At 44.6% G+C, this 13,152-nt stretch overlaps 1 protein-coding gene and 1 non-coding gene across 2 annotated transcripts; both read right to left on the reverse strand.

Moving 5' to 3' along the window:
- Nucleotides 1-5,835: 5,835 nt before the first annotated feature.
- TRNAG-CCC lies at nucleotides 5,836-5,908 on the reverse strand. The gene has a single exon. It is a non-coding gene; the product is annotated as a tRNA-Gly (tRNA).
- Nucleotides 5,909-9,882: 3,974 nt separating this feature from the next.
- LOC102397030 (mitochondrial import receptor subunit TOM5 homolog) lies at nucleotides 9,883-11,259 on the reverse strand. The gene is made up of 2 exons (XM_045163215.1): nucleotides 11,246-11,259; nucleotides 9,883-10,320 (listed from the first exon to the last, which is right to left on the reverse strand). The coding sequence occupies exons 1-2, from the start codon at nucleotides 11,257-11,259 to the stop codon at nucleotides 10,131-10,133; spliced, it is 204 nt and encodes a 67-aa protein (XP_045019150.1). The 3' UTR covers nucleotides 9,883-10,130.
- Between the last annotated feature and the right edge of the window lie 1,893 nt (nucleotides 11,260-13,152).

A 13,152-nucleotide genomic window follows, 5' to 3' on the forward strand; every position in this document is an offset into this window, starting at 1 on the left:
TAAGCAGCTGCTTTGCAGACTTCAGATTATGTAGATTTACAGGCACTAAACAATTTATTTCAACAGATAATGCTGGCTTATTACAGATAAAATGGAGAAAAAACACAGGGTATCCCCCCAAAAATAATTGGATTATCAGAGGGTATTAAGGCTGTTGGAGAATAGTCCAGAATTATTACCCATCAGATGACTTATTCATTAGAGAGGGGGAAAATATACCTACCAAGTGAGGGATGGTGGGTATTGGCAGACAGACTCTTAACCAAATGATCAAATGATATCCTCAGTAGTGGGACAGCATGACCTCAAGGGTCTCTTGATTTGACACTATAAGAAGTATACAACATTGCCTAAGCAGAACGCTAGTTAAAAAAATTTAAATCTCGATTTATTTTTTAAAATAATTTTATGTATTTATTTTTGGCTATGCAGGGCCTTCCTCGATGCGCGGGCTTATCTCCAGTTGCAGCGAGTGGCGGCTGGTCTCTAGTGTGGTGCGTGGGCTTCTCATTGCCGTGGCTGCTCTTGTTGCAGAGCAATGAGCTCTAGGGTGCACAGGCTTCACTAGTCATGGCTCGTGGGCTCTAGAGCAAGGCTCAGTAGTTGTGGCACACGGGCTTAGTTGCTCTGTGGCCTGTGGGATCTTCCTGGACTGGTGATCGAACCTGTGTCTCCTGTAGTGGCAGCCAGATTCTTTACCACTGAGTCACCAGGGAAGCCCTAAATCTACGTTTAACAACGTGAAAGCAATCAGTATTGAACATAATATAACTGGTCCCTGCCAAAAAATAACTGTCCAGAACTTTTCAAAAAAGTCAACATGAAAAACTAAAAAAGAGACTAAAGAGACAAGAACCAGAGTCAGTTTGTGCACCTTGGTTGGGGCTTGAATTGGTGATTTCCTTTGGGTTCTGTCTTGCTCGGGGCTGGTTTTCTTTTCCTGTCTGATGATGTAGCTTGTTTCTTGCCGTTCTCAATGGAGGCACAAGGCTGCTGTCTGTAGGTGATGGGCTGTGCTTTCTGTTATAAATGTTGACTGTTTGCCTGCCAGGCCACGCCATGAATGCGGGCTTTGTGTCTGGGTGTGGGACTTGCCGCCAGGCTGGCCTCCCGCGTGGGTGGTAAGAGACCAGGAGTCCCACTTCCAGCTGCCCTCCCCTCCCCCGCAAGTGCCAGAACAGGGCGGGCTTTTTCCAAAGCCACCACCTAGCCTAGTGACCGCCTCAGGCTGGCAGAGAGCTGGGTCTCTTTAGGGAACCGCCCTTCAGTTCTTGTTTTCCTGCCCATGAATGCGGGGTGGCTTGTGCCCTGGGGAAGGCGGGAGGACAGGATGCAGGAAGCTTGAAGAAACCATCATCAGAGCCTGCCTAGGCTGCATTTTCTCATTCCTGCTCACACACTGCAGCCTGGGTCCTGCTGGGCTCGCTCTTTCCTGCAGTCCTGTCTTGAATGCACTGACCTCTTTACTCTGATTCATGTCCCCAAGCCTCTACCTCGTTTGTCTTACCAGAAATGTGTGGAATTTGGAATTTCTCACAAGTGGTGGTGTCTGTGGTAGTGAAACCTGAGGGAAGGGGACAGGGCACAACCTTTAAAATAATGACAGAGCCCGAGGATACGACATGAGCTGATTAGAACCAAATAGGTCCACGATGGTGGGCAGGTTGATTTCCACTAGACCTTGAGCATCAATATACGCTCATTTGTAACACATTTGCATAGGCAACACATTTGCATATGCTAACACACCCACCAGTGCCTTGACAGTTCCAAGGCTGACCATGGAAGACCAAAAAGTGGGCAGTGGCCTAATCCCACCCCCTTCCCCCAAATTTCTTGACTTCCTACTTTTGCATTCCAGTCCCCTATGGTGAAAAGGACATCTTTTTTGGGTGTTAGTTCTAGAAGGTCTTGTAGGTCTTCATAGAACCATTCAACTTCAGCTTCTTCAGCGTTACTGGTTGGGGCATAGACTTGGATTACTGTGACATTGAATGGTTTGCCTCGGAAATGAACAGAGATCATCCTGTCATTTTTGAGATTTTCTTCTAAGGGATTCTTGCCCACAGTAATAGATATAATGGTCATCTGAATTAAATTCACCCATTCCAGTCCATTTTAGTTCACTGTGACAGTTGGACTATAAAGAAAGCTGAGCGCCAAAGAATTGATGCTTTTGAACTGTAGTGCTGGAGAAGACCCTTGAGAGTCCCTTGGACTGCAAGGAGATCAAACCTGTCAAGTCAATCATAAAGGAAATCAGTCCTGAATATTCATTGGAAGGATTGATGCTGAAGCTGAAACTCTAATACTTTGGCCACCTGATGGGAAGAACTGACTCATCTGAAAAGACCCTGATGCTGGGAAAGACTGAAGGCAGGAGGAGAAGGGGATGACAGAGGATGAGATGGTTGGATGGCATCACCGACTTGATGGACATGAGTTTGAGCACACTCCGGGAGTTGGTGATGGACGGGAAAGCCTGCTGTGCTACACCAGGGGGTCACAAAGAGTTGGACATGATTGAGCGACTAAGCTGAACTCCCCCAAATAGTTGGAATAATCCTCCCACTCATTAGCCTATGAAGTTACCCAGCCCATAAAAACTATCCACACCATCACTTGTCTCTCACTGAATCTTTCTGCAAAGAGACATCAAAACCCCAAGCTTCATTAAGTCCTGAGACCAGATGTGTGATCTTGGTTAAAAGATCATGGAGTCAAGTTGCAATCTGAGTTACACAGTTACACTAGGCTGAAGAAAGTCCCCCACCAAGATATCTGTGCCCTAATTCTTGGAATCTGTGAATGTTGCCTTTCTGTTGTTCAGTTGCTAAGTCATGTCCGACTCTTTGTGATCCCATGAACTGCAACACGCCAGGCTTCCCGGTCCTTCACTATCTCCTAGCATGAATCCTCAAATTCATGCTCATTGAGTTGGTGATGCTATCTAACCATCTCATCCTCTGTCACCCCCTTCTCCTTTTGCCTTCAAGCTTTCCCAGCATCAGGGTCTTTTCCAATGAGTCGGCTCTTGGCATCAGGTGGCCAGAGTATCGGCCCATGCATACTTTTCGGTAACACTTGCAATCAATATTCAGGGTTGATTTCCTTTAGAACTTACTGGCTTGATCTCCTTGCTGTCCAAGGGGCTCTCAAGAGTCTTCTCCAGCACCATAGTTCAAAATCATCAATTTTTCGGTGCTCAGCCTCCTTTATGGTCCAACTCTCAACATCCATACATGACCACTGGAAAAACCATAGCTTTGACCAAACTGACTTTTGTTGGCAAAATGAATGTTGCCTAACACAGCAAAAAATATTGTGTGGATGTGATTGAGTTAAGGATCTTGGGATGCTGAGACCAGCCTGAATACAATCTCAGTATTCCTGATAGAAAGGAGACAGGAAGACTCTGTCAGAGGGAGGGCAATGTGATAACAGAAGCAGAGATGCTAGTGATGAGCTTTGAATGTGAAGGAAGGGGCCACAAGCCAACTGGAAGCTGACAAAGGCAAGGACATAGTCTCCCACTCAGAATCTTGTAAAACAAACAGCCCTGAGCCCCCTTGACTATGGACCTAACTGATTTTGTACTTGTAACTTTTGCTGTGTTAAGCCATTGAGTTTATGGCAATTTGTTACAGCAGCAAAAGGAAACAAAGCCAGTCTCCTTCCCCATCCCTGTGCATTGTCAGCTGATTTCCTTTTTTGTTCTATTACTTTGAGCACGTGGGAGTGCACCATACCCTCTGAGGTGCTAAGAGGGTGGGCTTTGGGTCAGACTTTATTTCCTGGTGACAACGGTGATTGCTGAGTGACCCAAGGCAGCTCACTCCGTCGTCTCACTGTGCTGTCAGTCTCCTTGTGGTGTGAGGCTCAAATTCCAGTTTCTTTCTTTTTTATTTTTTGGGCTGTGTCATGCAGCAGAGTCTTAGGTCCCCCACCAGGGATCGAACCTGTGCCTCTTGTAGTGCAAGTGTGGAGTCTTAACCACCGGGCCATCAGGGACGTCTTGCCTCCATTTTCTTTACTTTTTAAAAAAATTTATTTTTTAATTGGAGGAAAATTGCTTTACAATGTTGTGATGGTTTCTGCCATAGGATAATGCAAATCAGCCATAATTATACATAAATCCCCTTCCTCTTGAGCCTCCCTCCCCTCCTCCTAACCTACCTCTAGATTGCCTCCATTTTCTATCAGGCCTGTATATGTTTTGTTTAGTTTTCAGTGTTTTAAAGTGTTCTCATTGAATAGGATAATTATCCTATAGGGTAATTTATTTTGAATGCTGCTAAGTCACGTCAGTCGTGTCTGACTCTGTGCAACCCCATAGACGGCAGCCCACCAGGCTCCCCTGTCCCTGGGATTCTCCAGGCAAGATCACTGGAGTGGGTTGCCATTTCCTTCTCCAATGCATGAAAGTGAAAAGGGAAAGTGAAGTCGCTCAGTCGTATCCGACTCTTAGCCACCCCATGGACTGCAGCCTACCAGGCTCCTCCATCCATGGGATTTTCCAGGCAAGAGTACTGGAGTGGGGTGCCATATTTTGAATAGGATAATGTATTTACATGGTATAAGAATTTAAAAGTATAAAAATGTTTCCAGCGCTAATCTCTCGTCTACCATTGCCTTCAGCCATCCCAGTTATCCACTTGATTCAGATATGTTCTTACAGAGACTTTTCTATACATGGACAAGTAATTGCATACACACACACACACACATACACTCACACACTCTCTCTCATCAAATGAACAATCACATACCATATGCTCCCTGCTTGACACTTTGCTTTTATCATATATTTTTTAAGAATTCTTTTCCAATATGGTTTATTACAGGATTTTGAATATAGTTCCCTGTGCTATCACAATAGGACCTTGTTATCTATCCGTTCTATATATAGTTTGCATCTGCTAGTCCCAAACTCCCAGTGTATCCCTTCTCCCCACCGCCTCTCATTTAGTATATTTTTTATTATCTTTCCATATCATTGCATAGAGAATTTCCTTTTTAAATTTTTTTTTAATTGGCCATTTGGCTTGTGGGAGCTTAATTCTCCAGCCAAAGATGGGGCCTGCGCCCTTGGCAGTGAAAGTCAGAGTCCTAACTCCTGGACCACTGGAGAATTCCCATCCTTATTTATTTATTTTTGTATGAAGATACCTGAAACTTTTCTCTTGTCCTTTACTGATAGAAAAAAAAAAAAGAGTATTTCTAATAGTGCCATATACAATGTGCGTATATATTTCTAAAAGTGACTCAGTCACAAGATATGTGCATGGTTGTGATTTTACTTTAAATTTTTAAAAATTTATTTTTCTTTTTTGGTTGTGCCATGTGGTGGGATCTTAGTTCCACTACCTGGGATGGAACCTGTGGCACCCCCTGTAGTGGAAGCTCGAAGTCTTAACCTCTGGACTGCCAGGGAAGTCCCTTGGTTGTAATTTTTAAAAGGAACAATGATAAGTGTTGCTGAGTGTGTGGGTAAATTGGAACCCTCATACATTGCTGCTGGTGAAAATGTAAAATGGTGTGGCTGCTTTGAACTACACCAGTCTGGAAAAGGTCCTCAAAAAGTTGAACATAGAGTTCTCACATAATACTCAGTTCCACTCTGAGGTATACACCATAGAGAAAGGAAAACATATGTCCACACAAATACCTGTACACAAGTGTTCATAGCAAGATTATTCATAACAGCCAAAAGACAGAAACAACCCAGGTGTCCATTAATGAATGAATAGATTAACATAATGTGATATTTCGATGCAATGGAATTCTATCATTATTATTATTATTGGCCTCTCTGTGCAGCAGGCAGGATCTTAGTTCCCTGACCAGGGATTGAACCTGAGCCCCCTGCATTGGGAATGCTGAGTCTTAACCACTGGACCACCAGGGAAGTCCTGCAATGAAATTCTTGAAACGGGATTATTGAGCCAGAAAAAGAAATGAAGTACGAATACATGTTACCACCAGGATGAAACTTGAAATAATTATGATAAGTTAAAGGACCCAGGACAGAAAGCCACATGCTGTACTGATCCCATTTATTTAAGAATGACCAAAACAGGCAAATCCACAGAGGCGCAAAGTAGACTAGTGGTTGCCAAGGGGGGCTTCCCAGGTGGCACTAGTGGTAAAGAATCTGCCTGCCAATGCAGGAGACGTAAGAGACGTGGGTTTGATCCCTGGGTTGGGAAGATCCCCTGGAGTAGGAAGTGGCAACCCTCTCCAGTATTCTTGCCTAGAGAGTCCTGTGGAAAGAGGAGCCTGGTGGGCTACAGTCCATGGGATTGCAAAGAATGCCTGGTGGGCTACAGTCCATGGGGTTGCAAAGAGTCGGACATGACTGAAGCAATGCACACACACAAACACACACACACACATATCCGAGGGAACTGCAGAGAAAGGAGAGATGTTAAGGTTCTCGAATCAGATAATGGGTGATGGTTCAACAGTATTGTTCAATTGTTCATACATACTAGAAACCACAGAGTCACACAATTTAATACGATAAATTGTTTTGTTATGTGAATTCTATCTCAATAAAAAACACAATACTTTATAAAATGGTATATGCATAAAATTTTCTTACTTACTGCAGAATTACCCACTGCTCAGCAATGTATGCAAGCAACCATTTTCCCACGCCACTGGATTTGCCAACAGCCATGGGGCTTGTGTGTGAATAGGAATACTAACTAATCTTTGTTCTTTGATAAAATCACTAAGCAGTTATTCTTCTATATCAGGTTTCCCTAACCCATTAAACAGTCCTTCCAAATGCTATCACTTAAACCCTTCACAAATCTAATATCAGATCCTTGTAAATGTTGTAAGTACCTTAATGGATAGACAAGGCGATCGTGTGATATTATAATGATTATGAGACTGATGACTGTATTGAGTCATGTCACCAATGTGCTGACACCGCGGGTGTGAATTTGTTGTTTCTTTACGATGGCTGTTCCAATGTGTATTCTTCTTTCCTGTTGGAAGTATGATTTTATTTGCCCGATGGGAAGAGTCAGGTTTACTGGCTCAGAGTTGCCAAGCTTTTGGGTGGAGGTAGAGCCAGTTTGGAGTGAGCCAATGGTTCAGGATCAGTGATGAGATGAGGGAGCACCCATCACGGCAGCTCACCAATGTGGTCGTTCCCCAGGAACTGTCTACGGGATCAGCTCTGAACACGTAGAAAGGCTTTATTTACGACCCCATTGGGCATGACCCCTGCCCCCTCCCATCACATATGTTCTGAGCATCTTCTCATAGCATATAGGCTGGCACTTTTTGTTCTGAGCAGGACCTGTTTCTTTTTAAAATATTTATTTGACTGCGTTGGGTGTTGGTGGTGGCATGCGGGATCTTTGATCTTCTTGCAGCATGGGGGATCTTTAGTTTCGGCATGCAAACTCTTAGTTGCTGCATGTAGGATCTAGTTTCCTGATCAGGGATCAAACCCGGGCTCGCTGCTCTGGGAATGCGGAGTCTCAGCCACTGGACCACCAGGGAAGTCCCTGAGCAGGATTTGTTTCTATCTGGTTAAATCCAAAGTCAGTATGGTTTAATAAAACTCCAGCTATTTTTTTTAACTGAGGTAAAAAATATATAACAGAAAATTTGCCAATTTAGTCCTTTTTAAGTGTATTCTGCTGCAGCACTGGTTGCCTTCTTAATATCTTGCAAACATCACCTTTATCTATTTCCCAAATATTTCATCATTTCAAACAGAAACTCTGTATCCATTAAGCAATAATTCCTATTCCTTCCTCCCTTCAGCCCCTGCTAACATCTAATTTACTTTCTCTATGAATTGCCAGTTCTAGATATTTCATGTTAGTGGAATCATATGGTGTTTTTTCTTTCGTGTCTGGCTTACTTCACTTTGCATAATGCTTCCAAGGTTCATCCACATGGTAGCACACATCTGAGCCTCATTCCTTTTGATGGCTGAAGAGTATTCCTCTGCGTGGATGTACTGTATTTTGTTTATCCCTTCATCAGAGATGTTTGGTGTATGCCTGCCCTTGGGCTACTGTAGATAAAGCTGCTATGAACGTTCACTTACGGGTCTCTGCTTGAGTTCCTGTTTCCAATTCTTTATGGGTATATACCTAGGAGAGGAATTGCTCATGTGATTATGGTAATTCTGTTTCACTTTTTGATAACCAACTGGACAGTTTCCCACGGCATCTGCACCATTTTACATTCCCACTAGCAGCATACGAGGGTTCCAGTTTCATCACGTCCTCGCCAGCACTTACTCTCTGTTTTTACCATTATTATGGCCATACGAGTAGTCATACGGTGTTATACAACCTCAGATTTTATTTTTTTCTGCCACACTGCATGGCAAGCATGTGGGATCTCAGTTCCCCAACCAGGGATCAAACCCATTCCCCCTGCATTAGAAGCAGGAATCTTAACCACTAGACTGCCAGGCAAGTCCCTAACCCCAGCTTTTATCCTCATCAACCATCAAGACCTGAAATGACAAGCTGCTACATGTTTTCTAGTTCGGTGTCTTATCAAATGTTTTCAATCTTTTCCTAAGACATGACAAATGGTAACTTGCCCAGTCTTACTTTGCATTTCTCTTGGGGTGAGGAAGTGGATCTTCTTCTGTTTAAGAATTGCTCGTGTTTCTTTTCCATGATTTTTCTGTTCATCAACCTTTGCCCACTTTCCTGCGGTTACTGGTCATATGCTGTGTTTTAAAAATGAAGCATTGGCTGCAAACACTGAAAGCTCCAGGGGTGACATCACACAAAAATCTAATTTTCCAGCTTCTTTTGGAAGTGCCCTAGCCTGCACACTCACAAGGCAGGGAGTGACTGGAAGAGAGGCTGCTCTGTAGGCTACACCGTCCCCCACCTGCATTCTGATATGCCTGGGCCCATTACCTGTCACATGACCTGCCTGGCCCTGTGGGCATTTGTGGGGGCAGCTCCTGGGATAATCCTTTCAAAGCACTCGGTCCAGAGCCTGGCCCTGCAGAAAATTCAAAACAGTTAGATAGAAAAGAAATTTCAAAAACAGAGCTGGCCAGTCTCATCTCAGTGATTGATGGTGGTTAAGGCACCAGTTAAAAAACTAGAAGCACATCTGTTCAGTGATGGTGTGCAGAGTTGGAGGGCAGAGAGTTCCAATGAAAACACATTCAATCGAGGAAAACCTTCTGAATGAAAAGGCAAGTTGCAAATGATGCAGTTCAGGACATGCAGCCTTCAAATGTGGCATGTTGGCATTCAGATTATTTTAAGCTTAGGGAGTTTGAAAACGGCAGAAGTAGGGAGATCACTCTGACCTCCTCCTTTCTTTGCCCTTCTTCCCTGAAGTAGGTCATAAAATCGTCATGTGAGAGGTGTTCCCACCCCACCCCCAATTCCCCCCCATCCCCAACCCCTCACCCAGACCTGGAGGAAAAGAGCATGGCATTTGTGAAGACAATGGGAGAAAAAGAAGAGTCCTAATAGACCTGCTGTGAGTTTTAATTGCTCAGTCCCACTTGCATAATCTAGGAGAATCTCCCCATCTCAGGACTCTAGGGACTTCCTTGATGGTTCAGTGGCTAAGACTCTAAGCTCCCAATGCCGGGAGCCCAAGTTTGAACTAGGTCTCATATGCCACAACTAAGAGTTTGCCTGCCAGAACTAAGACCCAGTGCAGCCAAATAAATAAAAAAAATTTTAAACCATGTAAAGTCTCTTTTGCAATATGAGAGAGTATTTACATGTTCCAGGGGTGAGGACCTAGGTCATTTGGGGGCCAAATTCAGCTGACCACAAACCACGGTTCTTTTACTTATTTAACTTTATTAAATAATTTTTTTTCACAGGCATAATTCTCTTACAATTAATACTTGCTACAAAAATGACTTGAACATCATCTACAATTTTACCACCATTCAGCTGCTGAATATCATATGCATGACAGTGTACTCAGATCACAAAAAATCTTTTCATACTTTCCAAATAGTCTTTTCTTTCAGCTATAAAGGTCAGTTACCTGAGCCAAACTTGTTCTTAATAAGTAGAATTTCTGTGTCCATTCAAAAAGTCTCTGACATCTTTCTGGGCCTATTCATTTGCAGACAGGAATAGAAACTGTGACCAGGGTTTTCACATTATGCATTGACAGGTGATGCCTGCTCTTCTTAGGCTGTCCGATTTTTCTAAGATAAAAGGAGTGACTCTCGGCAGGGCCACGTGGATGAGGAAGTTCCGTGCGGAGGAGATCACATCCTTGCGCATCTTCTCTGCAGGGTCCAGCTTCAGATTCAGGCTCTTGATGCAAAATACTGTGGCTCGGCTTCACCCATGGTTCTATTTTCTTCTTTTTTGACTGTGCCTCAGTGCATGTGGGATCTTAGTTCCCTGACCAGGGATCAAACCCATGCGCCCTGCAGTGAAGTGCAGAGTACCAACCATGGTTCTTTTTATTTCAAGAGTCGTCATCATCTGGACTTCCCTGATGGCTTAGCAGTGAGGACTCCACCTGCCGATGAAGGAGACATGAGTTCGATCCCTAGGTTGGGGAGATCTCCTAGAGAAGGAAATAGCAACCCTCTCCAGTATTTTTGCCTAGGAAAATCCCCTGGACAGAGATGCCTGGTGGGCTACAGTCCATGGAGTCGCAAAAAGTCAGATGCGACTTAGGGACTAAACAACAAGTCATCATCCTAATAGATACTACTCAAGAATGTTCTGTAGTAATGGCTCTTACGTGTCAGGTGCCGGGCTAAGTGCTTTAGGTATGTTATGTCATCTAATCCTTCCAGCAGCCCTCGGAGGCAGGTACCACTGCTGTCCTGAAGATTCAGGCAAAGACAACACAGGGAAGGGATGAGAAGAGCTCTGACCCCAGAGCCCACTAGCTGGGCTGGTCCACCTGAGCGCATGAGAGGCACGGCTACCCCAGATGCCCCCTTCCCTGGACAGAGGTTTCCTAGGGCTTCGCACACTGAATTTTGTACCTTGTTCTTCATGTGTTGGCCCCTTCACAAACTCCTCCTGCCATTATTTTATGAAGCTGGCCCACTCAGCAGGAGAAGCCCTGCTGAATCAGAGATCTAAGGGCTGCGGGGTTACCTGTCGGTGCCAGGTGCACGATGGGGAATCTCTGAAAGCCTCAGGCTCAGGTACGCCTACACAAGTCAGACTTGCTGGGAATCACTGCATGTGATTTTCTCTAAGGCAGTGTTTGCCGAGTATCCAGTGTCTGTAATCGGGATCACCTTTGAAGATCCATGCTTAGGAAGAAAGACAGCCCGTAGTTTTTGTCAAGCTGGCCAGCTGAGCCACCAGGAGACCATGGGTTGCCAGAGGATTGCTGGTACAGGAGAAGATTTTGAAAAGAAATATATGAATATAGCCTTCACAAGCAATACTTCCCTGGGGCAAAGAAACGAAAGAGCAGCACTTACATGATTGATGGCACATGTGCTGGTAGGGGGTTGCCTTATGACTTATGTGAAAAAAACATGTATTTATTAACAATTGTAATGTTTTGGGGAAAACACTGAAAACTCATACAAAGCTTGCCAAACTATAAGGTCTTCATCATCATTGATGAAAATGAGGCTAGTAAGAGAGAGAATGTTGATTAAAAGATGAGGTGGGGGTTTGGGAAAAGCTGAGATTTATCTGTCAAACAGAGATCCAAGTTCGAGGTTTATTTTTCTCTTCCTCTTTCTCTCCAGGTTGATAAAACAACTCTGCCCCATGAAGTTATTCAGGGATCTTTGTTCCTCCTAGGTGCTGGTCTTATCTTTGTGGTCAGAGGGCTCATCACGACTACCATACCGCACAAGACCATGCCTGGCTGCATGGGAGGATGGGAAATGTAGGTTTTCTATCTGCAGGATCTTATGCCCAATAAGATACTATTACGATTGTATTAGTTAGCTATTGCTGTATAACAAATCACTCCCCTACAGCACTTATGCATGCATGCTGTCACTTCAATCATGTCTGACTCTTGCAACCCTGTGGACAGTAGCCCACCAGTCTCCTCTGTCCATGGGATTCTCCAGGCAAGAATACTGGAGTGGGTTGCCATGCCCTTCTCCAGGGGATCTTCCCAACCCAGGAATTGAAGCTGAGTCTCTTTTGTCTCCTGCACTGGCAGACGGGTTCTTTACCACTAGTGCCATCTGTGAAGACCCCTAAACACTTAGTGATTTAAAACAATGAACACTTTTTATCTTGTTTTCTAAGGTCAGGAATCAGTCCCTCTGGGTCAGAGTCTCATCCAAAACTACAAGTAAGGTGTTGGCCAAGGCTCCAGTCATTTCAAAGCAACAGGGGGCAGACACTTTTCCAAGATTTCCGGCATGCTTGTTGGCAGGTCCCAGGTCCTCACTGGTTATTGGTCAGTGACATCAATTCCTTGCCATCCGGGCCTCTCTGCAGGGTGGTTCAGAGTGTGGCTTCCCTCTGAGCAAGACAGCAAGTGAGAGAGACTTCACTGGTGGTCTGGTGACTAAAAATCTCCCTGCCAATGCAGGAGACACGGGTTTGATCCCTAGTCTGGAAGGATCACTCATGTCATGGAACAACTAAGCCCGTGGGCCGCAATTACTGAGCTCACACAACTATTGAGGCCTGGAAACCTAGAATCCATGCTCTGCAACAAGAGAAACTGCCATGAGGAGCTTGCACACGCAACTAGAGAGTAGCTTCTGCTCTCTGCAAGCAGAGAAAGCCTGCATGTGCAGCAGTGAAGACCCAGTGAAGCCAAAAATAAAAATTAATTAATTAAAAAAAAAAAAAAGAAAGCAAGTGAGAGAGGCAGAGAGGGCAAGCAAGAGAGAAGTCACAGCCCTTTTGTAGCCTGATCTCAGAAGTGACATCTCACTACTTTGGCCATTTTCTGTTTGTTCGAAGTGAGCCACTTAAATCCGGTGCACAGAGGAGGGGACTGTGCACAGGATAAACACGTGGAGTTGGGGGTCACTGGAGGTCATCTCAGGGGCTTCCTGTGGACCAAAGGGAGGTGGATTGGGGGACAAAGTAGCTGTGTCTTGCACCATTTCTCTAAGTGAAAATTAGTAACTTACACCAGTGAGGGGCCGTGTAGAAGGAAATGGCAACCCACTCCCAGTATTCTTGCCTGGGAAATCCCACGGACAGAAGAGCCTGG

Source organism: Bubalus bubalis, chromosome 18, assembly GCF_019923935.1.
Source record: "Bubalus bubalis isolate 160015118507 breed Murrah chromosome 18, NDDB_SH_1, whole genome shotgun sequence".
Lineage (NCBI taxonomy): Eukaryota > Metazoa > Chordata > Mammalia > Artiodactyla > Bovidae > Bubalus > Bubalus bubalis.